The sequence below is a fragment of the Bos indicus genome, chromosome 13, assembly GCF_029378745.1.
Source record: "Bos indicus isolate NIAB-ARS_2022 breed Sahiwal x Tharparkar chromosome 13, NIAB-ARS_B.indTharparkar_mat_pri_1.0, whole genome shotgun sequence".
Taxonomy (NCBI): Eukaryota; Metazoa; Chordata; class Mammalia; order Artiodactyla; family Bovidae; genus Bos; species Bos indicus.
The window spans coordinates 69,967,130-69,992,291 of NC_091772.1; the positions used below are offsets into that span (position 1 = coordinate 69,967,130).

A 25,162-nucleotide genomic window follows, 5' to 3' on the forward strand; every position below is an offset into this window, starting at 1 on the left:
GGTCATCGCCTGCCCTCTGCTGGCCGATGGAGGTATTGACCCCACTTCCGCTCCACCAGGGTTGCATAGGCGGGATGGAATGAAGAGCGGGCATTTATTGAGTTCCTGCTGTATTTCAGGACTGAACTGGACGCTGGGGTGTAAGCATGAACGCGACCTGCTCTCACGGAATTCCAAGATACAGACCATAACATCAAATTCAAGCGAATATGAAATTATAGCTGTGGGCCATGTGAGTGAATAATACGAGGATCCGATCCAGCCTTGGAGGAGGGTCGGGGGGATGTTGGAGGTGGGATTAGGAACTCCAAGCTGCCCCTAAGAGGGGACTTTCGAGCGCCTGATGCTTCACAAAGTCATTTCAGGTCATCTCGAAAATCCTGCAAGGGCGGGGGCGCTATCCCCATAAAGCAGAAAGCGGGGTCAGATGGGGGAAAGAATTTACCAAAGTCGCACAGCGAGCTAGGAGCAAAGCCAGGCAGGCTTAAGTCGGCTCGATTCCAAAGTCCTGGCTTTTCCGCGGTTCCCGGGGCTGGGGTGGTGGCGGGCCACGGGGATGGTCCCTCGGGGAGCACTAGGGCGCGGGGCGGGGCAGGGCGGGCTGGAGCCCGGGGGCGGGGCCTGGAACTCGGGGGCGGGGCGGACTGGAGCCCGGAGGCGGGGCGGACTGGAGCCCGGGGGAGCGGGGTGGACTGGGGCCCAGGAGCCAGGCCTGGAGCTCGGGGAGCGGGGCGGGCTGGAGCTTGGGGGCGGGGCGGACTGGATCCGGGGGCGGGGCCTGGAGTCGGCCCCGCCCCGGACACTGTAGGTGAAAGGGCGCCCTTGGGCGTGGGGATCGGGCAGGGCGGGCCTCCCTGGTGGGTGGAGTCCAGACGGATTGGGACCTGCAGAGGCCGCCCTTAGCTCGTGGAAGGGGCGGAACCGGGATCTCGCCCAGTCCTAGAGGAGCCGGAAGTGGCTAGGGAGTGCGGGGCCGGAGACACTTTACCTGCTGACCCTGTGCCCTCAGGTAGAAGCGGCGCTCCGGGATCCCGGAGTCCAGTGGGCAGCTCCCCAGGTAGGGCCCAAACAGGGCCGGAGATGAGGTCCCCGTCCCCCGCCCCACCCGGCCCCGCCCATCTGCCCTGCCATCTGACCCTCATTCCTTCCCGATCCGGGCCCGACTCCCTCTCCAGATATCCGAAGGGAACTCCGGGGTGGTGGAGCCGGGCCTCACTTCATCCCTCTCCCTCCGGGGAGGGAGCGCCTCCGGGGTCCCGGGACATCCAGAATGGGGGATCGGGAGAGAATGAGATATAAAAACCTCTCTGGGGGAAAGTTTCACCACCACCACCACCCCCAGCTTCACCCCTCAGGCAGACTGTGACGCTAGGGAAGACACCCACCCTCTCTGGTACTGAGTGTCCTCAGTTGCAAGACAAGGTCTGACCCTTGCCCCGCCGGCCCTGAGACTGGGCAGGTCAGAGGCAGCAGCTGTGAAGGCAGCTAGGGATCCTGGGTGGAATTGTCTCTCTTGCACAGCTGGAGCAGGGCTGACCCTCCGACACCCTCTGGTCCTAGACAGAGCACTACACGCCACCGTCCCTGAATCTGGGAGCCCAGAAAGGCTGAGGGCTGACACCCATGGCAGCTTGTTCTGCCTTCCCTGTGGTGGGGTTGTGTGCAGGCCTGGTGGGGTGGGGTGGCATGTAGATGTTTGTGGACTCTGAGGCCTGGGCACCCTGGCCTCAGCTTTCTGAGGCCTGCAGAAACCTGCCACTCAGCTTTCTCCTATCCCAGCAGCTCTCAGCTGGGGGCAGTTTTGTCCCCCAGGGGACATTTGACAAAGTTTGGAGACAGTTTGGTTGTCAGCAAGGCCACCATTTGCAGGGCCTTGAATGCCAAGTTAAGTCTGAACTGTCAACTCAGGGCCGGGGCCATGCATTGGAGTCTGACCTGTCCTGCCCTCAGCACCAGCCTGAGTGAGTGAGGACAGTCACGATTCCGAAAACAGTGCTGCAACTGACAGGTGGTGTGGCTGGGCGTTCAGTGCCTGCCGCTGCTTTATACCAATTATGTCATGACTTACCCAGGCATCCCTGTGTTATTCCCATTTAGGAGGCTGCGGCTGAGGCTCAAAGAGATGAAGTGACTTGCCCAGGGTCACAGCTAGTAAGGGTCAGAGAGACAGTCTGGTGCCTTAAACCACACTGCCTGCTGCCCCCCAGGATCTGCGCATTGGTCACAAAGCCTTGATCTAGGACAGCAGGAAAGAGGGGGCCAGATGAGCAGGAAATTGGGGAATAGGATTCAGAGGCCTTGGGAGGGAGGGGTAGCCATGAGTCCTTAGAGGAATTAAGCTAACCAAGTTCCCAGGGGAAGGGGACATATTTGGTTTTAGACCTGTGAGTTTGAGGGTAAAGGGGAGTATAGGGGAGCCAAGCAGAGCTCTCCTCCATCCAGAGCAGACCAAGGAGGCAGAGCTGGTCCCGGAGACAGGAGGTGTCTTCAGGAATGGGTACAGGTAGAGGGAAGGGAGCCCAGGGCTTGACTCACAAGGCTCTCCCCCTCCCCTCCAAAATACTGAGCAGACAGAGGTGGGACATCCACTTGTGAGCGGGGGAGCAAGGAGAGGAATGAATTCTAGGCTCCCATGACATTAGAGCTGAGAAGGTCTGAGAAATCCAGGCCGAGTTTCATAGAAGGGGAAACTGAGGCCAGCAAGTTACTTGCCAGACCACATCCCATGAGTGGATCAGAGTAAGACCCGGCTCCCCCCTCTGCCACTGAGCTTTCTCCTATCCCAGCGGCTCTCAGCTGGGGGCAGTTTTGCCCCCCAGGGGACATTTGACAAAGTTTGGAGACAGTTTGGTTGTCAGGAGGGAGGGTGCCACTTGGCATCTAGTGGGTAGACCAGGAATGCTGCTAAACATCTTACAAGCCGCCCGCCAACCCCACAACAAAGAATTATCCAGCCCCAAACAGCAGTGGTGGTAAAGTTGAGAAACCCAGGAGCAGGTGGAGCTGAGCCTATCTCCTCCGCCCCTTCCCCGCCCACCCACCACCGACTCTTCTGCTCTGTGCAGGGCAGAACGTTGCCCCCACTCCCGGGGTGCCCCTCTCCTGCTTTTGCTCCTTAAAAAAAAAAATTGTATATACTTATTTATTTTTGGCTGTGCTGGGTCTTCCTTGCCGCGAAGGCTTTCTCTAGCTTCGAGTGGGCTCTACTTTTCATTGCGGTGCGTGGGCTTCTCATAGCGGTGACTTCTCTCTTTGCAGTGCCCGGGCTCTCGGGTTCACGTGGTTGCAGCTCCTGGGCTCTAGAGCGCTGACTCAGTCATTGTGATGCATGGGCTTAGTTGCTCCACAGCATGTGAGATCTTCCCGGATCAGGGATCGAACCTATATCCCCTGCATTGCCAGGTGACAATGCAGGATTCTTAACTGCTGGACTCTTTGCCGCTGAGGAAGCCAATGCTTGCTGCTTTAATATTCCTAGAAGCTTCTGGAGTCTTCTCTGTTTTCCTGGGCTCAGTGATCTAAAGCCCTGCCCACCACATGTCTCTCTTTGTCAGTGGGTCTCCCATATTCGTACTGTAGTGTTAAGGATGGAGAAACCAAAGTGGGAGTTTTCACCTACCACGCAGCAGGCGTGCCTTGCAGGTAAAAGATGTGTTCAATTTGAGTGACATTTTAGAGGAGTCCAAAGAGTTTCATTTTATCCCAATTTCTCACTTTAGCAATTCTCATAGGACTTTATCTTTGTGAAGCTCTCTGTTTCTAACTAGCTCCCAGGTGATGCTGGGCTCTGGAGCAGCACATTTGGGATTTTAGTGAGGCATTACAGGGCTGTGCAAAGAGGGCGGCCCTCTTTGTAGATGACTGTGGTGTGGTTTGGGGACCACGGAAGGGAAGGAACCATGGTATGGAATCAGGAAACCAGGATATGAGTCATCACTCCCTCCCCCCATCTATAGCCTGCTAGCTTCATAGGGTTCAGATAAGTCACTCGACTTGTTTGACAGGTGATCTTGCATGGCAGGTCTGCCTAGAGGATGCAGGATCAGAAGGAAGTGCCCTGTGAAGGTGGGATGGTTTGGGTCCCGGCAGCCAGAAGGGTATAGCCCACTGCCATTGGCCATCAGGGAAGGGGTGATGAGCTGAAGCTGGTGGGGCGGGCACCGGGCCAGCGTGGAGGTGGTTCTCATTATGGCCCTGGCTCTTCTCCGCAGCTGCTATGGCTCCTGCCTCTGGCTGACCCAGCTCTGGCTGGTGTGAGAGCTGGAGGGACCAGTTTAGCTGGAAGAAGAAGGAACAGCTGTGATAGGCCAGGGGCCAGCCCAAGGCCTGAATGTGGGTCTGAGGAGTGGGGTCAGGGCTGAGAACTATGACTACAGACACTGGGATCAGGTTGTGGCTATGAATGGGCTTCCCACATGTCCCAGGGAAACTGGGAAGAATTTGGGAGTTTGGGCTGTAAATTTCGTAGTTTGGGCCCAGCTGTGAGGGATGCCTTACTGTAAGCATCTGAGAACTGAGCAAAGCCTTGGGTACCAGGGTTACCTCCACCCTTGGCCCCCTACACATTAGCCACAATGGCCCTGCAAGGTCCCTTTTACTCCTAGGACCAGGAGGCAGCAAGCAACCCATTTCTCAGATGGGAAAACTGAGGTCCCCTTCTCCCCCTCTGCCTGGGACTGTCCCGTGTGACCCATGGGGGCCCTGGGCCTGATCTGCCATGAGGCTGGCCCCTCACTGTACCCTAACTTGGGGTGCCTCCCCTCTCCCTGCCTCCACAGTCAGGCCATCCCAGAGGTTCACACCAAGGGCTCTGCAAACACCCAGGCCTGGGAGCGAATCCTGGCTCCTCTCCTGACGAGTGGTGAGATCATGGACAAGTCACTCCGCCTCTCTGAGCCTGGCTTGTCTGTAAACAGGGATAATGACCTGCTCGGCCTGCCTGGCGGGTTGTCGTAAAGACGACAGGAGCCCTGCCACTGAGCACTGTGGTCATGATTACTCATGGCATTTAGAGGCTCGCGGCGCCCTGAATGGCCTTACCCGGTGCCCCGATTTGACAGAAGTGAGCATTGCACTTGGAGAAGGGAAGCAGCCCCACGGCCGGCTGGGATCAGAACCCACGTCTACAGGCGCGCCTCCCAGCCCATCACGGCTGCGCGTCTGCGGAGGCACTCCGAGGACCACCAGGACCACACGCCGGAAGCCTGAGGTAGGTCCCGGGGGGTCAGGCTGCGGGGCCTTCCCCAAAAGGGGGGTGGGCCCAGCACCTCCACTTTTTCCCCGGCACAGCCATGAACTACATGGGGCAGCTGGCGGAGACCGTGTTCGGTACGGTGAAGGGCCTATACCGGGGCCTGAACCCGGCCACGCTGAGCGGGGGCATCGACGTGCTGGTGGTGAGGCAGGTGGACGGCTCCTTCCGATGCTCGCCTTTCCACGTGCGCTTTGGCAAGCTGGGCGTCCTGCGCTCGCGGGAGAAGGTGGTGAGTGTTGGCCAGGAGAGGGGCCCCCCGGGGTGGGGGGTGGGCTCTGGGAGCCAGGACAGGACCCAGACCTCCCTGGGGTGGCAGTACATCCTCTGGGCAGGCTTCCCTTCTTTTGTATTTTCTTGGGGTTGGATTGGGGCTTCTGGTCCGGTAGGGTCCCTGCTTTCTCCTGCAAGCAGCATATCAGGGCAGGCTTCTGTAGTGGGGCCATTAGACTGGCTTCAGCTTCCTGAGACCTACCTGTGTGCTCCTGGTAAGTCACTGCACCTGTGTGAGTGGGTACATTCTCGTCTCCCTGATGATGAACTCGGAGCTCACTGGGGACAGGTAGGCGGAGTTACTCACAAGTTAGTTCCTTCCCCTTAGGAGACCAGCTCCGTCTTTACGGGGCTCAGACAAACATGACAGATTTTTATTTACACCGAGTTCTGGTCTGGTGAGCCCAGACCCCCTTCACAATAGGGTGACTTTCCCAAATCCTAATAGGAGAGTGTAACCTTTCGGGAGATGGTGTAGCTGACTGGTTAAGGGCTTGGGTTGTGGCCTCAGACTTTCTGAGTTCATAGCCTCACTTGGCTACTTCCCAGAAAATTACTTAACCCCTCTGAGCCTCATTTTCCTCATCTGTAAAGTGGGGATGATGATGGGAGCTATGGCCAGGGGTGGTTGTGAAGGTTAAATGAGATGGTCTGTATAACACACTCTAGAGAGTGCCCAGGAAAGGGTCATTATTAACACTGTTCATGTCATGCACAACTGTTCGGGTGTGCTCCTGGATGTTGGGACCCACCAGTGACAAGATGGATCATGTTCTGGGACTTCCCTGGTGGTCCAGGGGTTAAGACTCCATCCTTCCAGTGCAGGGATGTGGGTTTAATCCCTGGTCAGGGAACAAAGATCCCACGTGCCACATGGGGTGGCCAAAAAATCATGTTCTTGTGCTGGTGGGCTGTGGGAGAGACAGGAACACAAAAACCAAGGCATGAACAAGAATATTGAGATGGTGAGCAGATACCCTCAGAGTGGGGATCGGGGGCCCCCCAAGGTGGGGAGGGAAGAGAGAGGTCCAGAAAGTGCAGTGCGCTGGGACAGCAGGCAGCCTGTGTCCCAGGACCAGCCTGGAGGCCAGTGGACAAGAGGTGGGAGTGGAGGACGACAGCGGGGACCCCCGCTCCACCACGCCCCGTTACAGGTGGACATCGAGATCAACGGGGAGCCGGTGGACCTGCACATGAAGCTGGGGGACAGCGGGGAGGCCTTCTTTGTCCAGGAGCTGGAGAGCGATGAAGTGAGCGCATCTTCACTGGTGACCCTGTGGGCAGGGCCTGGGGTTTGGGGCTGCCTTACCTCCGTGAGGAGCTCGGAAGCCAGCAAGTCACAGGGCCATGCGACCGCCGCCCCGTCCAGCCTCCAGGCCTGTTTTCCCACCCGCTTAGCCCTGCCCCTGCTTTGCTCCACAGGAAGACGTGCCTCCCCGCCTATGCACGTCACCCATCCCTTGGGGGGGCCTGGCAGGGTTCCCTTCGGACTCCCAGCTGGGCACCACCAGCGAGCCTGACGCCAGCATCGCTGGCATGGCCTCCAGTGGGCGGAAGAAGAAACGGCGCAGGAGGAAAACCAAGCGGAAGGAGGGCACGGTGGCAGCCGATTCTAGTTCAGAGGAGCTGGAGGCGGGCGCTGAGAGTGAGCCATCCCTGCTGGAAAAGCCAAGGCCGGAGCCCCCAGGGTATGTACGGGGCTGAGGGTGTGGGCACGCCACCTGGGCTTCAAGCTCAGTTTCCTCTGGCAATGCTGTGTGACCCTGGGCCAGGTCCTTGACCTCTCTGGGCTTTCGTTGCTTTACTTCCTCGGTGATGTCCAGGCTTCCATGCCCTGCCCAGGGTACCTGTCCTGTCAGTGACCGTTTATTTCCCCGTGGCCCCCTCAGCAGCATCCAGCCAGAAGGGGAGTCCCCTCCGGAGCCCAAAGACATCTACCCCTACTCTGACGGCGAGTGGCACCCCCAGGCCAGGTGAGCGTCCAGGAGGGCTACAGGCAGAGACTCAAAGCCAAGGCCCCTGAGAGGGGTCTCCATGTACATTTTGCCGATGAGTAATGATACAGAACATATTTATTGCATCTACCACCCTGTATATCTTTTGTGTAAAGTGTTGATATTCAACTGTCTTGCCCATTTGTTTTTTTATTGCAGTAAAATACACATGGGACTTCCCTGGTGGTCTAGTAGTTAAGACTAACTACTAGTTAAACTGGAGAAGGCAATGGCACCCCACTCCAGTACTCTTGCCTGGAGACTCCCATGGACAGAGGAGCCTGGAAGGCTGCAGTCCATGGGGTCGCTGAGGGTCGGACACGACTGAGCGACTTCACTTTCACTTTTCACTTTCATGCATTGGAGAAGGAAATGGCAACCCACTCCAGTGTTCTTGCCTGGAGAATCCCAGGGACAGGGGAGCCTGATGGGCTGCCGTCTCTGGGGTCGCACAGAGTCAGACACGACTGAAGTGACTTAGCTGCAGCAGCAGCAGTAGTTAAGACTCCACACTTCCAAGGCTGGGGGCATGGGTTTGATCCCTGGTTGGGGAACTAGGATCCCACATGCTGCATGGTACAGCCAAAAAGTTGAAAAGAAAAAACATAGAGAATTTATCATTTTAACCATTTTAAATAATTCCCTGGTGGCTCAAGCGGTAAAGAATCTGCCTGCAATGCAGGAGACCTGGATTCTATCCCTGGGTCAGGAAGATCCCCTGGAGAAGGGAATGGCTACCCACTCTAGTATTCTTGCCTGGAGAATCCCATGGACAGAAGAGCCTGGCAGACTAAAGTACATGGGGTCGGACACGACTGAGCAACTAACTCATCGTCAGCCATTTTAAGGGACACAGTTCAGTGGCATTTAGTATACTCACGGTATTGTAGAACCATCACCCACCTCGAGTTCTAAAGCCTTTTCACACCCTTAACGGAACCCCTAAACCCATTAAGAAGTCACAACCTGGGACTTGCCTGGTGCCCCAGTGGTTAAGACTCTATACATCCAACGCAGGGAGTGTGGGTTCAGTCCCTGCTTGGGGAAGTAAGATCTCACATGGCACACGGCCCAAGAAAAAGAAATCACAGCTTTGCCCATTGTTGTTTTCTCTTTTTTTAAACTGGATTGCCTTCTTATTGTTGATTTACAGGAGTTCTTTATATATTTATATATTCTTTATATATTCTAGATCCAACACAGGTACAAATCCATGTTACACACACACACAAAAACGTTCCCAGGCTGGAGAGGGTGGCAGGGGGCGGCCGGCTGGCTTTGGGGCCCCTGAGTTCTTGCTTCCTGCAGCCTCTCACCAGGTGAGCTAACATCTCCCAAGAGTGACTCGGAGCTGGAACTGCGGACCCCCGAACCCAGTCCCCTGAGAGCGGAGTCCCACATGCAGTGGGCCTGGGGGAGGCTGCCGAAGGTGAGTCCCCTCTGTGTCAGCCCCCCAGCCTTACCTCTTAGAGGCTCCATGGCCCCTGCGGGTCAGGACTGGAGTGACTGAGACTTGGCCTGCCTCCCTGAGGCCTTGCAGGGTGTGAGAAGCAGGCCCTTCCCTGTCCCCATCGTGCCCCGTCTGTTTGATTGAAGGTGGGCAAAGCTGAGTGGCCCGAGTCCTCGGTGGTCGCTGATGCCAGCTCCAGGGCAGCCTCTCCACCTCAGGGGGCGCCCAGCACCCCCTCCACCTCTGTGATTGGTGTGGACCCTCCGGGACTCCCAACCCTGCAGAGAGGGGCTGGCACTGACCTTCTTCAGCCTGACACGGAGGCGCCCGCTCTGGCGGGTCCCCCTCTTTCTGCCCCTGAGAGGGAGGAAACCAAAACTCAGAGTTCTGGGGACGCGGGGCCCCGTCCTCCATCCAAATCCTGGAACTGGGCTGCTTTGGAAGACCCCGCTCACACCCGGAAGCCGGAGGGGGTCTCCCAGAGAAAAGGTGAGTGATGGCCGGACCCCTCCCACTGCTTCCCTGGCCTCAGGTTATCATCCCCTGAGTGGACTCCGGGACTTCAGGCACATCTAAGCACCTACTGTGTGCACTGTGTCTGGCCCAGCCCTCCTTGTGGGACTCACAGTCCCATGGCGCAGACAGGTGACACAGGCGTAAAGCAGGGAGAGTGTAACGTGGTACATATCAGACAGAATCATTGGTTGGGATAGGAGCTATTTAAATCATGGGACTGGGGAAGGCCTGTCTGAGCAGGTGATGCCTGAGCTGAGACATGGGCCATAAGGATCCAGCCAAGTAAGGACCAGGGGAAGAGAATTCTAGGCAGAGGCAACAGCATGGCGATGAGGAGGGAGAGAGGTTTCGTGTCTAGGAACCGAGGCAGATGGTGTTTCTTAAGCGAGGCCAGGGAGAGTGTTAAGAGAGGAAATTGGCTCCTAAGCTGTCCACATGGGTAGTCACTGGCTACAAGTGCCTATTTAAATTAAAAGTGAAAGTGAAAGTAAAAGTGTCAGTCGCTCAGTCGTGTCCGACTCTTTGCAACCCCGTAGACTGTACCCCGCCAGGCTCCTCTGTCCATGGAGTTCTCCAGGCAAGAATACTGGAGTGGGAAACCCATTCCCTTCTCCAGGGGATCTTCCTGACCCAGGGATTGAACCGTGGTCTCCTGCACTGCAGGCCGATTCTTTACCGTCTGAGCCACCAGGGAATCCCCAAATTAAAATTAATTGAAATGAAGTAACACTTGGAGGCCTTCCCTGGTGATCCAGTGGTACAGACTCCCCACTTCCACTGCAGGGGCAAGGACTCAGTCCCTGTTTGGGGAACTAAGATCCCACACGCCCTGTGGCGCGGCCAAAAAAAAAAAAATTAAATAAGACTTAAAATTCCATTTCTTCATCAGGCCGTGTTTACTTATACCCCACAACGTCGTGTGGTCAGGAGCTACCGTAGTGCACAGCGCAGGCCTGGGACCTTTCCAGCCTTACAGAGGGTTAACCCTGGGCCAGACAGCGCCACCTTGTGGTGCTCGGGGGTAGGGGACGCAGAGTGCTCCCAAGAGTCCACCTCGCTGGGTTAGGCCGACAGATGCCCCCGCCTCTCCCGCCAGGTTCCCTGAAAAGAAGCCAGCACCTGGGCCCCAGTGACATCTACCTGGATGACCTGCCCTCCCTGGACTCTGAGAACGCAGCCCTTTACTTCCCCCAGAGGTGCCCGGGTTCTGGACTCCAGGGTGTCTTGGGATCGAGGCCCGTGGGGACAGGGGTCGGCTAGCAGGGGCCAGGCCCTCCTCCCAGCTGCCGCCTCCTATTCACGTCCCTGTTGGTCCTTTCGTCCCCAGCAACAGTGGGCTGGGGGCCGGGAAGTGGAGTGCACCGGACAGCCTGAAGCCCCTGGGGGACTGCAACCCCGAGCAGGAGCCAGAGCCCATTGCGGACACAGCAGACGCAGTGGCGCTGTCCCTCTGCGGGGGCCTGGCCGACAGCAGGGACGTCTCCGTGGGTATGCTCGGCGGTGGCCCCTGCCCTCCCGAAGACTGAGCCCAGGGGGCAGGAGAAGGGAGGGCAGACCCTCGAGGGTGGGCAGTGGAGGTGTGCGTGAGGCTTCATGGAGCCCACCCTCGGCCAGCAAGTGCTGGGCGTCCCCAAGACCCCATGGGGCCAATGTTAAGTGACACGGAGCTGTGACTCCAGGATGGCCTGGGGTGGGACCAGCAGATGCCGGAGCCCTGGGGAGCCAGGAGCCCTGCTCTGGTCAAGCTGCAGGAGGCCCCAGGGGCAGAGATGGGGCAGCCGGGAGGGGCGGGGACAGTGGGTCAGACGGGACATCAGCCTCACCTCTCACTTTCTGCCTCTGCGCCCAGAGAAGTTCAGCCAGCACCTGGTCTCCTACGAGGACCTCGCCCAAAACCCCGGCCTCCTAGACGACCCGAACCTGGTGGTGAAGATCAACAAGCAGTGGGTACTGGGACTGGGCCGCTGGGTCGCCCCTTCCTCCACAGCCCTGACACCCCATCTATCTCTGCAGGCATTATAACTGGGCTGTAGCTGCCCCCATGATCCTGTCCCTGCAAGCCTTTCAGAAAAACCTGCCCAAGGTAATGGTTGGAGCTCCCCCCAGATCTCCTGGGGGAAGTGGCCATAGCCTTGGGGGAAGGGCCCCTTGGCAAGGAAGGGGAGGGTGGGCAGAGATGGGCCTGGGGCTGATGGACGGCAGGACCCACTCGGGGAGGAGAGACTCAGGCTCCCTGAAGCCTTGCCCCAGGCGGTGTAGCCGAAGCACCCCCCTTTCCCTGGCTTCCTGCCATGGCTAAGTCCATTTGGAATGGATTTCGACTTCAGAGGAATTCAGGGCAAACCAGAAGCAACAGGGACGTGTCTTCAGCAGGAGCTTTTTGGATCTGAGAGACAGTCTTGGGAGGTGGAGGTCCCACACCTCACCTTCCCCGGAGACCCTCTCCAGGCTGGGCTTGGGGTTTTGCTTTATCAGCACACAGTTGTTGAGTACCTACTATGTGCTGGGCCTGCACCAGGGAGAGTCATGCCCTCATAGGGAGATACTGAACCAGAAACTCAGTCAAATGAGTATACAGTTCAACTGTGAGAAGTGGGAAGCAGTCTGGGGTCCTTTGAGAGCCTCCAGCAGGGGTTTTGCTGACATCTGAAGGGTGAGTAAACGAGGGTGGGGAACAGCCTGTGCAGATGCTCAGAAGTGGAAGATCCAGTCTCTGTAGTCCCTCCCAGAACTTCCACTCCTCACAGGGCTAACCTGCACCCAGCCCTTCTGCCCCTTAGGAGCCATCCAGGGCCCCACCCTGTCTGGCCCATCCTTATTAGCTTGGTTAGGCTTGCCCGAATGACCTGATGTTGACAGCGGGTGCCTCCCATTGGTGCCCCTCAGCTCTGCCCTCTGGTTGGCTGTAGGTCTAAGCTGGGACCCCAGAGCCTGTGGGAAGGGAGAGGGTCTCCCCCGCCCCCCCCACCCCCCCGCTTGGCTCTCCTCACCTTAACCCAGACAAACTGAGGACAAACTTAGGAGAAGCTCCACCAGCCCAAGTGGTGGGCACTAAGTCCCTTAAGTCGTGCCCAACTCTGCGCAACCCCATTGACTATAACCCGCCAGGCTCCTCTGTCATGGGATTCTCCAGGCAAGAATACTAGAGTGGATTGTCATGCCCTCCTCCAGGAGATCTCCCCGACCCAGGGAGAGATCGAACCCGCAGCTCTTACGTCTCCTGTATTGGCAGGCTGGTTCTTTACCACTAGCGGCACCTGGGAAGCCCCAGCCTCTTCCCTGCCCAGGTGGACACCCTGGCACTTGTCCTCCTGACTTGGGTTCTCCATTCTGTATTTGCAGGAAGCTGATGAGTCTCCTAGGTGGGCCTGGGCTGAGCTATCCCTAGGATTACCTAGCACAAACAGAATCAGATATTTTCACAGGGTCGTGCTTTCCCCACCAGACAATGATGGGTCACGTGTACAGAGAAGGAGGCTGCTCAGGGGATAGATCACTAACCTTAGGAATTGCCCACGTTGGTCTTGGAGGTTGAGGGTGGTATTGACTAGAGACTGTCCCTGCCGCCACTTGGTGGCATCATGCAGGGAGAACCAGATCTTGAGAAACTCCCAAAGCACTGCCTTTGGCCACTAGAGTAGGGCTGATGGTAGTAGATCTTGATTCATGAGATCTGGAGGCCAGGCCAAGGCTGGGCTAGAGCTGGGGGATCAGCTCTAGCTGGGGTGGGGTGGAGGCAGGCAGAAGGGGCCTTTGTTCTCCCACGCTTATCTCCTAGAGTCATTGCCCAAGATGGGGGTGAGTAGGCTTCTTTAGCCTCCACATGTAGATAGCACCTTGCTCTAGGGTCAGCCCCAGATTCTGGGGTCATGGGGGTCGCCCGGGCAAGGTAAGGTGGGTTTGTGGGGGCAGGAGAAAATGCCAGTGGGCTTCCTCTGCCCACAGAGCACTGTGGACAAGCTGGAGAAGGAGAAGATGCCCCGGAAGGGAGGCCGGTGGTGGTTTTCCTGGCGACGCAGGGATTTCCCGGCCAAGGAGGTGGGTGATCATGGTCCCAGGGTGGGCCCGCGTGGGCAGTGGGCGGGAGTTCACTAGATGGATATTCCCCCCACAGTGCAGCGCCCAGAGGGAGAAAACCGCAGTGCGGGAGCAGCGGGGGTAAGTTGGATCTCGTGGCTGGGGCTCTGCAGCTGGAGCAGGAGCTGGGGAGGATGGCCGTGGGGGGCGGGTAGAGCCAGCACCCCTCCCCTGCCGTGGGTCTTTGTCATTCCACAATCACTTCTACACCCCTTCCTCTTCCTGGGACATGTCCCCATTTCACAGGTGGGAAAACCTACATACACCAAAGGTCTCACAGCCAGGAAGTGGCAGAGCTGGAAGGGGTACCCAGAAAACCGCCCCAGACAAGGGGCTACCTTATGAAGGAGTGGGGCATCCTGTCTCCCGCAGGGGCCAGCTGACCTTGCTTCCTTTTCTCATGTCTGAAGTGGCCCAGTGTCCAAGGCTGGGTTGGGGGGTGGGGGGCGGTTATCAAGGATGGGCTGACTGCTCCTGCGGCAGGTGGGATTGGCCAGGACAGAGTTCTCAGTTCACCATCTCCGAAGCAGGTACCAGAATCCTGACCATGGAGAGCACCCTGGGGGCTGGGCGCCCTGCGTCTCCTCTCCGGCTCTGTGGAGTCACCCTTTTGGGTGGAGACCCCCCTGGCCTGCGTACTGGTGCCTGCCACCACCCGTTAAGTGGGCGGCCCCTAGAGGGAGGGGTCCCTAGAGGTGCAGGGACATGTGGCAGGCTTCCTGTGACCTGGGTGAGGGGTGGGCGCATACAGGAGGGAAAGCCTTGCCTGGGGGAAGTGGCTTGAGAGCTGGTCCACCCGCAGGGAGAAGACAGAAGCCCTGAGCAGCGAGGACGACACCCTGGACAGCCCCGTCATCCTGGAGGCCCCCTCCCCGCCCCCATCGCCCCCAGCCCACGCCCGTGCCTACAAGAAGTCCCTCCGCCTCTCCTCCAGTCAGATCGTAAGTGTGTGCAGGTGTGGGGGAGGCGGGGCTGCGAGAACTGTGTTCCCAGGGCCCTTAGGGCACGACTGTAAAACAGCTTGTGTTCACCGAAGCCCAGAATCCATCCCCCAGCATCTGCCATCCTCCCCTGGGGATGCCTGTCTGTGCCACTTCTTCACATGCCAGCCCTTTTTTTTTTTTTTTTAAGTTGAGTATTAGAGAAATGTGAGAGGTAAAGACACCCCAAGTGACAGAAAACTCTGAAAATGTCCCTTTTCAAGCCAAGTCTTGAAATGTCCCTTTTCAAGCCAAGTCTGACCTTGACCTCCCCAAAAGGACAAGAAACTGGTGGGTTAGTAACACCGTTCTCTGGCAGCCACCTCGCAGGGGCATCTCAGCCAGGACTGCTTCCCACCCCTGGACAAAGGCAGGGAGAAGACAAGCCCATTCTTTGGTGGACACTCTGGCTAGAAAAGCCCCCTCTTATGTATAGAATCTTAAAATAACCTGCAGGGACTTCCCTGGTGGTGGTCCAGGGGTTAAGGCTTTGCACTTTCAATGCAGGAGGCACAGGTTTGATCCCTGGTAGCGGAACTAACATCCCACCTACCCTGCAGCATGGCCAAAAGCAATTAAAAAGAAAAAAAATGTCCCTGTAGTGGGTTGGCTGGCTCTGGGTCTGCCTTTGGAAGCTACAGGAAATCAAACTCTGATGACAGCCTCTCAAAGACTCTGGTAACCCTAGGCCCCCAAGTCACACCCTAGAGTCACTGTGGCTCCTGTAACAAGAATGTTTTTTTCCCAAGTGTGACTCTGGCCAGGGAGGTGCCCAGCAGGGTCTGGCCAGCCTGGTACAGAGTAGCTGCTATCTGTGTGGTTCTCAGGGGCGCACACCCAGCTTGGGGATCAGCCAGGTCACAAGCTGTGACCCTGATTCTTCTCTTTGGACCAAGGGCAGGGCTAGGTCTCTCTTCGGGGGGAGATGTCACAGGTACCCTAGCCTCAGGCAGGGGACTGCCGGTGAAGATCCCCTCAGTGCCCACTCCACGAAGTGGGGTGTCTCCGCCCAGAGCAGTGTCGGCCCCGAGGCTGACGTGAGAAACCTGGACGGGGGTCACGGGCCAGGCTTGGTCCATGAGCTTCATCTCAAAGCTCCCGTGCCCGGCGCTGTACGGGCCCCACCAGCAGCCCCTCGAGTCCTCCTTGTGGCCACCTTCTGCCTACATGGCTGCCTCTGATGCATTCAGGAAGGTTCCTGAGTTGGGAGGAACAGGAGAAAGAGGCCTGTGGAGAGGCAAGGCCACAGTGTGGGGGTGGGTGGTGGAAGGACAGTGTCCGGCTGAGCCACGGCCCCCCTCCCCCGTCCGACTCCAGCGGCGCCTGAACCTGCAAGAAGGTGCCAACGACGTGGTCTTCAGTGTGACCACCCAGTACCAGGGCACCTGCCGCTGCAGGGCCACCATCTACCTGTGGAAGTGGGACGACAAGGTGGTCATCTCCGATATTGACGGCACCATCACCAAGTGAGGCGGGGTCAGCCGTGGGCCGGGAGGGCCTGGGGACTCGCCTCCCTCTGTGCTAGAGGACGGGGTGAGAGAGAGAGGGGCCCACCCTCCCAGTGGGCTATTGGGGGGTGGGGGTGGGAGTCCACTGGGCCACACCCCCTGAGCTGGAGGGCCACATGGGACTGTCTCCGAGTAACTGGGTACTTACTCTGTGGGTCTAGGTCGGACGCTCTGGGCCACATTCTGCCCCAACTGGGGAAAGACTGGACACATCAGGGCATCACCAGTCTCTACCACAAAATCCACCTGTGAGTGCCTGGGCTGGGCAGGGCCCCAGGGAGGGACTGACAAGATGTCTGAGGCCACCCTGGCCTCCACCTCTGGAAGCCAGGCTTGGGGACCCAGGGCAAAGGAGGAGCCCGGGGCAGGTCCCTGGAGTGGGGAGACCTGTTGGCCCTCAGCTCTGTGAAAGGCTCATCTCGTGGGGCCGGGCCCAGGGCCTGAGTCTACCCGCTGGCCTTCCTGCCGTAGATGAAGCCTACAGACTGGCCCGAGTTCTCGCCTCGGGCCTGGGTCCACCTGGGCCTCGGGACTCTGTGCGTGTCCCTTCTCCCTCCCGGGCCTGGCTCAGCTGCTGTCCTAAGCCCCTCCAGGCAGAGGCGCCAGAGTTGCGCTTAAGCCGATCGTAGCCACGAAGACGAGGTGGGTTGGGCCGGTCTTTTGATTCCACGTCTCACCCGCAGAAACGGGTACAAGTTCCTGTACTGCTCGGCACGGGCCATCGGCATGGCCAACCTCACCAAGGGGTACCTGCAGTGGGTGAGCGAGAGGGGCTGTGGCCTCCCTAAGGGCCCCATCTTGCTGTCCCCCAGCAGCCTCTTCTCTGCCCTGCACAGGTAACTGCCCCGCGGGACGCAAGCCCACCACTGGGGCGGGGCAGGGCAGGGAGGGGAGGTATGCAGGCCCACCGCCAGCCTGGGCCCGGCTGGGCCAGTGTCAGGCCTCGCTTGGGCATCTGCTGGGTCAGACCCTGCAGCCGTCCCCTGACCCTGCTCATCCGGTCGCGCGCTAACCCCCTCCCTGCCCACGGCCCCGGCTGCCGCAGGGAGGTGATAGAGAGGAAGCCGGAGGTGTTCAAGATCGCCTGCCTGAGCGATGTCCAGCAGCTCTTTCTGCCCCAGGAACAGCCCTTCTATGCCGCCTTTGGGAACAGGCCCAATGTGAGTGTCCCCTCCTTGGGGAGCAGGGGACGCTGAGCTACCGGCTCTACCCTTCCCGGCCTTCTGACCCCCTGACCCCTCCTCGTCTCCCGTAGGATGTCACTGCCTACCGGCAGGTCGGCCTGCCTGCCTGCCGCATCTTCACAGTCAACCCCCGGGGAGAGCTCAGCCAGGAGCTGATAAAGAACCACAAGTCCACGTGAGGGCCTGCCACGTGCCCCCATGCCCCAGCCCTCTCCCCAGGGCCCAGTGCCACCTACCTACCTGCCCCTGGGGACCACCCCCCTTCCCTCCCAGCCCCAGGTCCAGGGCTCCCAGGCAGAACGCAAGGTGTCCACATGCGGTGATGGAGACCTGCACCTCTGCCAGGTCCAGGGCTCCCAGGCAGAACGCAAGGTCTCCCCTGCCGTGATGGGGACCTGCTCCTCTGCCCGCAGGTACGAGCGGCTCAGCGAGGTGGTGGAGCTCCTCTTCCCGCCTGTGGCCCGCGGCCCCAGCACAGACCTGGCCCACCCTGAATACAGCAACTTCTGCTACTGGCGGGAGCCGCTGGCCCCTGTGGACCTCGACGCCTTGGCCTGAGCCTGCCTCCGGCTGCCCGCCGACCATGGCCCAGCCCAGAACTGACTGTGTGTCCCAGGGCGTGGGGGTCGTAAAGCCAGGTGCCCACTTGGCCAACCTGCTGAAGGGGAGGAGGGGGGCTGCGAGCTGGCCGTGGCCTCACCTGTCCCCGGGTCTTGGCCAGCTGAGCTACGGTGAGGGGGCAAGGGGGCCGCTGCTCCAGGCCTCGGCGTGGCCCTGCCCTGTAGCCAGGAAATGATTGGGTCCTTGCGGGGGTTCTCTACACCCTTGATGTCTCTTTCCCTCTTCACCTGGGACCCGGGTTCAACTCCTGACAGGACAGAGATGAGAGAGGCCCCTCTGAGGCTTGAGGCCTGTACGCCCAGGAGAGGGGCCAACCATCCAGGGAATAAATTGTCTTCCAGCCCTCCTGGGGAGCCTGCACTGTGCCCTCTGAAGCGAGATCCTCCGTAGCCCCGGCCCCTTCCCACAGCTCTAGAGCCAGCCAGACGTCACTGCGGTCCCCCGCTGGTACCCTGGCGTCTCAGCCCATCCAGACCCCAGAGGCACTAGGACACCCCTCCCCAGCCTCTGGGGAGGGAGATGCCATACACCCGGCCCCTCCCCGCACCTCCATGGAGGACACAGCCCTAGACTCTGCCAGGGCAGGCAGGGGATGACCTGCCTGGCCCGCTCCCCACACCCCCGCCCCCGCCAGCCCTTGCTGGTCATTTCACCACCCACACAGCTGCGGCATGAGTTTCTGTCTGAGGGGCTGTGGGAAGCAGGGCCGACACCCCACTGCCGCCATCCCTCCCACCGCCTTTGGGGAAGAAAGGACCTTTAGACGGGCTAAAAGCTTTAATCCAGGCTTGCCCTACCCACCCCCCCACCACCCCCCCAGCACCAAAGTGGAGGGCAGAACCCCAAATGTCAGGAAGGTAGAAGGCGGGGCTGCGAGCTAACCGGGGGCACCCAGGCCCCCCTGGGGGAACCGAGGCCGGAAGCCTCAGCGGGGTGTGTGAGCCAGACAAACGCTTGTGTTCTCATGCTGTCATACCTGAATTTCTCACCCCGTTGTGAATATCCGCGCAGGGCTGGGGTTTTCCAAGGATGTCGGAAACTAGGCCTGGAGCCCTTGCTCTCCAGCCGTGGCCTCCTGCCCAGGGTCTGGCCTCATTCGGGCCATGACGTACATGAGGGCTGCCCTCCGGAGGGAGGCTCTAACCTGGGGTGGGTGGCGGATTTTCCCCCAAATGGAAAGCAGGGGACCAAGCGGGGACCAGAGTACCCTAGAAATGTCTTTGGGGAAGGGAAGGCAAAAAAGGATAAATTACAGTGGGAGGGGCCTCCAAACATCCTTTCCGCCAGGAAAACACAGCTGCCTAAGCCCTCACCTTGGGGGAGGATCAGAAGGAATAAAGAGTGCTCTTGCCGAGTCCTTGTGTTTCCATTCTGTCCTGAAGGAGCCAGGGGGTGGGCGGTGGAAACCTCTAGTCCTCGGTTCAGAAACAGTATCCATGAAGCTGCCAGGTAGGAGGACCGTGCCAACGGGCACCGCCTTCCTGAAGAAACTGAGCCCAGATGGCCGAGAAGAGAAGCCAAAGGGACAGGGTGGCCAGAAGCCTCCGCGGGCCTGGAGCTGTCGTCACTGAGCCAAGGGAGCCGCAGAGACCGTGGTCTGAGCAGAGACCTGGAGGTCTGTGCGCAGGTGCCGGCCAGGGCGTCTGCAGAACACTTTGCAGACTAGATGCTGAGGTCTCAGGGCCACCCTGGCCTTGAGGCATGAAGTACCAGCTTTGACCGTGATCCCGAATTGTCCAGCTGGTGCAACACCTAGGGTGGGTTTTGGTGCCTGGACAGTCAGGTGAAGCTGGACCAAGACTGTTCCTTCAAACCCTTACCGAAATGGCATCCGCGCTGGCCAGGGGAGGCTGGGAGACACCGCTGGGCAAGGCTGGGCTCTGGTGTGTGTGGGGGTGGAGGCAGCGGGGAGGGTCTGCTCCCAGGGTTGGCAGGATCTGAGGGGGTTTGGGTCCTGGCCAGCCCACCTAATTGGCCTGCCCTGGCCGCGCCCGATCAGCCAGCTGGGCACGGCAGTCCAGCAGATCATCCCGGAGGCGGGCGATGTCCTTGGCGTGCTGGCCCAGCGTGCGATTCAGCTGGTCCACATGGTCCCACAGGCCCTCCCTGGGCCCCGGCGACTCGGCTGGCAAGCTGTCCAGGCCCGCAGCCAGCAGGCCCAGCCTCCTGCAGGCACCTTCCACTCGGGCCACCCTCTGATCGAAGTGTCCCACCGCGTGCCGGAGCTCCTGGGCCGTGTCCTGGCAGCGGCTCAGCCCGCCAGCCACCTCAGCCATGCTGGCCCTGAGCTGCTCCAGCTCCCCACGCAGGCTCAGGACCTGCCTGTGATCGGCCCGAAGCCGTGAGCCTTGGCTGCTGACCTGCTCCTGGATGGCATGGACCTCAGCCTCCACCTTGCGTTCCCGCTCATCCAGGGACGTGTTGGCGGCCAAGAAGGCATCGGAATACTGGCTGACGGAGTCGCTGAGGCCCGTGAGCGACTTGCTCACAGAGTTCAGGTTGACCTTGAGCAGGGTGATCTCGCCTTGGAGAGAGCTGCCCGTCGCTTCCGCCAGCTGCCCCTGGACCTCAGCCACGGTGCCATTGAGCTGCTGGAGCAGGACCGCGTGGCTGGCCACCTGGCGCAGGAGGGCCTCACTCTGGCTCTGCCAGGCCTTCACCTCGGCCCCGAGCTTGTCCAGGACGGCAGAGGTGGTGCCGGGGGTACACGAGGTCTCCAGCGAAACCAGCCTCTGCTCCAGCACGGCCAGCTCCGTCTGCACGAGGGGCCGAGCCGGCCTGCCTGGAGGGGCGCGGTCGTGGCTCAGCTCCCCGGCCAGCGTCACCAGGCGTTCCTCCAGCCTCTGCACACGCTCTTCCAGTGTGGTGTGGAAGCCGCGCGAGCCCCAGCCCCCTTCCTCCATCCCCAGACAGCAGCCCCCGGCTCCACCCCCTGTCCCGTTGGCGGTCTCCACGCCCTCCAGCAGCCCATCCATGCCCCCCTCGAGCATGGCGGCAGACAGCCGCGTGAGGTCATCCCCATCGGGGGCGCCGCGGCCCTGGTGGGCCTCAATCACAGCCTGCAGGTTCCTCTCGAGGCTGTCCACGCGGGCCCTGATGAAGGCCAGCTGCCCGCAGCAGCTGCCCCCACCAGCCACACTCAGGCCCTGCAGCCGGGTACCCAGCTGTGAGAGCTCCCGGCGCAGGGCCAGCTCTCGGCCATCGAGGCTCTGGTGCAGCCTCCGGCTGGCCGCTTGGCCCTCCTCACACTGCTGCCGCACCTCCTGCACATGCAGATCGCACGCGCTCTGGACGCCCTGCAGCTTCTGCTCGAAGCCGTCCAGCAGGCTGCCCCAGAGCCGGTGCAGCCGTCGGTCCACGTACTCGTCCAGCAGCGCCAGGGAGGTGAGGGGGGACGGGGGCGCCTCCCGCAGCCGCTGCAGGTGAGCCTCGTGGCCGAGGGCTAGCCCGTGCACTTTGTCCAGCAGCTGCACCTTGGTCCGGAGTGTGTTGCTCACCTCGGTCACCTTGCTCAGGATCTCATCCAGGGGCGGGCTGAGCGGTTTTCCAGCTCTGTCTCGGGGGCTCACGAAGCCCTCGGGGATGACCCCAAAGCCCACGGGGGTGGCAGGAGCCCTGGGTCCACCAGTCATCCTACTGGGGTCGTCACGCCTAGCCACCAGGCCGCTGAGGGTACCATATGCTTGTGCCAGGCGCTGGACGTCACCCTCCAGGCGTTCCAGCCGTTCACCAAACAGCCCCGGGCCTTTCCTTCCTGGGAAAGAGGAGGTGAGAACCCCAGGAGTATCACTGGCCTGGCTCACTCAGCTTGTCCTATGGCCCAGATGCCGAGAGATTTTCTGTTCTAAGCCGACCTTGCTGGGCATGGCTCCCCGCCAACAGCTGTGGCAGGGGGGCTCTGGGGGGCTCGCCCTCATGCCCAGAGTGAGATGCACCCTCCCCCACCCGGCTCGGGCTCCGCCAGCCTGGGTCAGTCCCCAGAAGCCTGATCACCTTGGTGGGGGTCTCCGTGGGCAGACTCACCATGGGGGCTTGGGGCCACTCTGCTGGAAGGAAGGGGCCTGGGGCCCGGGCCCACCTGCCCAGAGGGACTCTGGGTCTCAGGCTCCGGCTGAGGTGGTGTGGCCCCGTGGTCCGTGAGGTGCTCGGGACAGCCTTCTCCAGCGAGGCCAGGGCAACAACGCCAGGCAAGGTCCGTCACCGTCTTGTAGCCCACCTTGTATCTGGGTCTGAGCACCGAGCGGTACCTGGGCCGGGGGCGGGAGAGGGCAGGGCTCTGTGTCCGTGGGCAGGGGACCCTGCCCCCTGCTGGGACCCAGGGCCGCTCTCAAGACTCTGGCAGAAAGGCTGGACGTCTCCCAGCTTCACTGCCCCGCCAGGATCTCCCCCTTGTCTGTGCTAGCAAGGCAGAGGGGTGGCAGCAGGCCTTCCAGAGGCTCCGAGATGCCTTAGGGAAGGGGCAGGTCAAAGCCCCGCCCGCTGTTTTGCTGGGGCCAAAGACTAGTGGGAATTTAGCCCCCAGACTCCCCAGACCACTTGGACCCCCTCTGGCTCACTCTGCCATCGGAAATTCCAACTCTGGCTTTGGCGGCACCATGAAAACTTCTGACAAAACCCAGCCTCTCCCCTCTGGGTAGGTGAGAGGCAGGGCAGAGAAGCTGAGGCAGACAGCCCGTCACACTGCCTAGGGGCCACTCCCTATCTGGGGGGCCTCTTACTTCCTTCCCCTCCCCCCTGGCCTGCTCCCAGAATTCAGCTCTGGCCCGGGAGGCTGGCGGAAGGGCACCTTTGATGCTGAGCACAGCAGAGAGGCCCAGGGATGCAGGGGAGTGCTCCCCATGGGGACTCCCTCCTGTTTACCCACTGATACACGGGAGCAAACAGGTCTGTCTTCAGACACACATTTGAACATCTCCAAGTACAGACCTGTGCGTCACACCTGCGTGCAGCACATCCTCGGCCCACCCATCTGGCTGAAGCCCCAGATCTTGGGCTCCCAGCATCTTACCCCTGGCCTGTCTTCTCCACGGTCAGCGCCACCTTCCCTGGGTCTGCCCACGGGCCCCCTCTGCAATCAGCCATTGCCAGTGTGACTCTCTGCTCGCCTCTGTCCCCACCCTCCTCTGCCTTGTGCTGCTGCTCCCCTGGGACCCTCTGTGGGCTCCAGCCTGAGCCTGCCCTGTTCCCTGCCCGTGTGGGCACAAGGGAAGGCCCTTTGGAATCCCAGGAGTCGCAGCCCTGGTGGAGCCGGCTGCTGCCCTCCGCTGAAGGCAGGCCTGGAGCTTGTGCCCTGGGATCCTGAGTGGGTGGGACTGGGGGTGCACTCACGTGACTGTCCCAGGGCACTTGGGCCCCCAGCCGCACTGCCGGTATTCAGCCTTTAGGTAGCTCTCCGCTCCCTCCTGTAAGACGCAGGTCACATTCCTGTGCACGACGTACGCACAGAGGGCCCTGCAGGGGAAAAGGGCATCCTTGGAATACCTGGCCTGTGCCAGGCCCCCTGAAGCTGCTCCTCCTCCCCTCCCCGACTTCAGGCCTTAGCAAGAGACCAGACTCTCATCTCTCTGCCTCTTTTTTTTCTTGTCCCACCTTGGAGGATCGTAGTTCCCCGACCACTGATCAAACCTGGGCCAGGGCAGTGAGAGCACTGAGTGCTAACCATTGGGCCACCAGGGAATTCCCTTCTGTGCCCCTCCTTATTTCTGGGATCCAGGGCCCTGGTCTTGGGTCCAGCCCCACTGCTGATTTCTCGGATCCCAGCCTCCCCGTCGGATTGGTCACGGGCTATGTAAGTACAATATTGAACCAGGCGCCTGGTGCAGCCACCCTTCTGGCCTGGGGAAGAGGCCCACCCTGGGTTTTCCATGCCACACTCCCCACCCCTCTCCAATTCCTTCACTGGCTCTTCGCTCCTTATCATGGCATTGAAGCTTCTGAGGTCCCAACTTGGTGCCTTTGAGGCCACACTTCGCACCTTTCCTCCCCTGACTGACTCCTGGGGAAATACATCCCACCTTGGAGTTTTCCCGCTCCTATCTTAGCTCCTGGTTCCCTGCTCTCAGATCACTTTTCGTACCACCTCCTCCAGGAAGCCAGCACTGATGCGTCCAGGCCTACCGAGTGTCAGTCACGGGCTGGCTGGCTGTGCTTCTCCTATAATACCGCTCAAACTCAGCGGGAGCTCACATTCAGCTAGCTCCTAACTCACCTGAAACTACTCAAGACCAGACGCTGTGGCAGGGGAGGCCGCTGCCTGGCAGGCGCCAACTACTTGCGGACTGGACCCCATAGGGCTCTGGAGCCACAACGCAGGCCCAGGACCCAGGGGGCCCCTGACCAGCTCTGCGGCCCAGCCACATGGGGGCTCCTCAAGGGCTGCGCGGGTCCAGGCTGACCGCGGGAGGGGGCGAGCCGCAGGGCGCACGGCTCCATCTCCTACCTGGCGGGGCAGCGGGAGAGAGGAGATGCCCCGGCGCGGGATGGGGGTGGCCCCGCGTGCTCCGCGCGCTCGGACCGTCCGCCCTCCCTCCGCTCCCTCCACCTGGTCCGCTGCGCCCGGAGTCTGCACACAGCGCAGCTGGAAAATGTTACTTCGCTGGAAAGGTTTCCGCGGGCACTGCCAGGACCCCAGCCGCCGCGCCAGGCCCCCTCGGCTTATTTTCCTTCACCAGCCCCGCAGCCCCCCGGAGCGTGGGGCGCCCGGCCGGGCGGGGGCTCGCCCTGGGGTGCCCGGCGCCCCCGCGCGCGCGGCCCGGGGCAGGTGGGAGCGCCGCCCGGGGCCCAGCCCTCCCGCTTCCCGCCCGCGGCGCGGCCCGCGCTTACTTGTGCGGCCCCGGGCGCAGCCGCGGGCGCCATCCCGTCGTGTAGAGGCTGTAGCGGGAAGCACCCGGAGGCGCGGGCCGCGTGAGGAGCGGGGTGCCCTTGGCCTGCGCCCCCGAGAGCAGCGCCGCCACGGCGCACAGCCAGACCGGCAGGCGGCGGCGGCCCATCGCGGCCCCCGGGGTCTCCACCTGGCCCCGCGCGGGGCCCCCGCCGGGTGTCCGCCCGCCGCCCCGCCGCTCGCCCGTCCGGGTCCCGCCGCCGGTCGCGGCCCCCGGAGCTCGCTGGCCCGGGCGCCTGGCGCTTCGAGGCGGCTGCGTCCCGCCGAGTGGCCGGCGCTGCTCGCGCCTGGGGCCGCCGAGGGGAGGCGGGAGGCGGGCTCTGTGCGGATTAGCATAAACTTGGGGCCGCGTCGCTCTCCTCCGCCTGCCCCCTCTCCGCCGCCAGCCCCCCGCCCCAGCTCCCGGCTGACGCCCGTGAGCGAGAGGT

At 60.9% G+C, this 25,162-nt stretch overlaps 2 protein-coding genes across 6 annotated transcripts; one reads left to right on the top strand and one right to left on the bottom strand.

Annotated features, from left to right (window-relative positions):
* Nucleotides 1–104: 104 nt before the first annotated feature.
* Nucleotides 105–19,208, top strand: LPIN3 (lipin 3). 5 transcript variants are annotated; one of them, XM_070801683.1, is made up of 21 exons: nucleotides 105–232; nucleotides 5,061–5,209; nucleotides 5,290–5,483; nucleotides 6,679–6,774; nucleotides 6,947–7,212; nucleotides 7,414–7,497; nucleotides 8,827–8,947; nucleotides 9,115–9,457; nucleotides 10,581–10,680; nucleotides 10,812–10,972; nucleotides 11,334–11,427; nucleotides 11,498–11,567; nucleotides 13,430–13,522; nucleotides 13,599–13,642; nucleotides 14,364–14,502; nucleotides 15,859–16,007; nucleotides 16,211–16,297; nucleotides 16,733–16,885; nucleotides 17,095–17,209; nucleotides 17,305–17,408; nucleotides 17,647–19,208. In XM_070801683.1, exons 3-21 carry the CDS (start codon nucleotides 5,292–5,294, stop codon nucleotides 17,789–17,791), a joined length of 2,556 nt encoding a protein of 851 aa, XP_070657784.1. In that variant the 5' UTR covers nucleotides 105–232; nucleotides 5,061–5,209; nucleotides 5,290–5,291; the 3' UTR covers nucleotides 17,792–19,208. The 5 variants fall into 5 exon arrangements, with proteins under 5 accessions (XP_070657784.1, XP_070657785.1, XP_070657783.1 ...); XM_070801684.1 differs by lacking the exon at nucleotides 105–232 and adding an exon at nucleotides 873–1,009; XM_070801682.1 differs by lacking the exon at nucleotides 105–232 and adding an exon at nucleotides 884–1,057 and having other exon boundaries at nucleotides 5,013–5,209.
* A 153-nt stretch (nucleotides 19,209–19,361) lies between these two features.
* Nucleotides 19,362–24,991, bottom strand: EMILIN3 (elastin microfibril interfacer 3). Its single transcript, XM_070801687.1, has 4 exons — nucleotides 24,677–24,991; nucleotides 23,183–23,305; nucleotides 21,878–22,101; nucleotides 19,362–21,608 (listed from the first exon to the last, which is right to left on the bottom strand). Exons 1-4 carry the CDS (start codon nucleotides 24,841–24,843, stop codon nucleotides 19,822–19,824), a joined length of 2,301 nt encoding a protein of 766 aa, XP_070657788.1. The 5' UTR covers nucleotides 24,844–24,991; the 3' UTR covers nucleotides 19,362–19,821.
* Nucleotides 24,992–25,162: the final 171 nt, after the last annotated feature.

Bases quoted from the DNA above. Each gene is read 5' to 3' on its own strand.
- LPIN3 (XM_070801683.1), top strand. From the start codon at position 5,292: ATGAACTACATGGGGCAGCTGGCGGAGACCGTGTTCGGTACGGTGAAG. The intron at 16,298-16,732 runs GTGAGTGCCTGG...TCTCACCCGCAG, and splicing joins CTCTACCACAAAATCCACCT to AAACGGGTACAAGTTCCTGT. The intron at 17,409-17,646 runs GTGAGGGCCTGC...CTCTGCCCGCAG, and splicing joins ATAAAGAACCACAAGTCCAC to GTACGAGCGGCTCAGCGAGG.
- EMILIN3 (XM_070801687.1), bottom strand. From the start codon at position 24,843: ATGGGCCGCCGCCGCCTGCCGGTCTGGCTGTGCGCCGTGGCGGCGCTG. The intron at 23,306-24,676 runs GTAAGCGCGGGC...TTTCCCCTGCAG, and splicing joins CTGCGCCCGGGGCCGCACAA to GGCCCTCTGTGCGTACGTCG. The intron at 21,609-21,877 runs GTGAGTCTGCCC...CCTCTTTCCCAG, and splicing joins AGTGGCCCCAAGCCCCCATG to GAAGGAAAGGCCCGGGGCTG.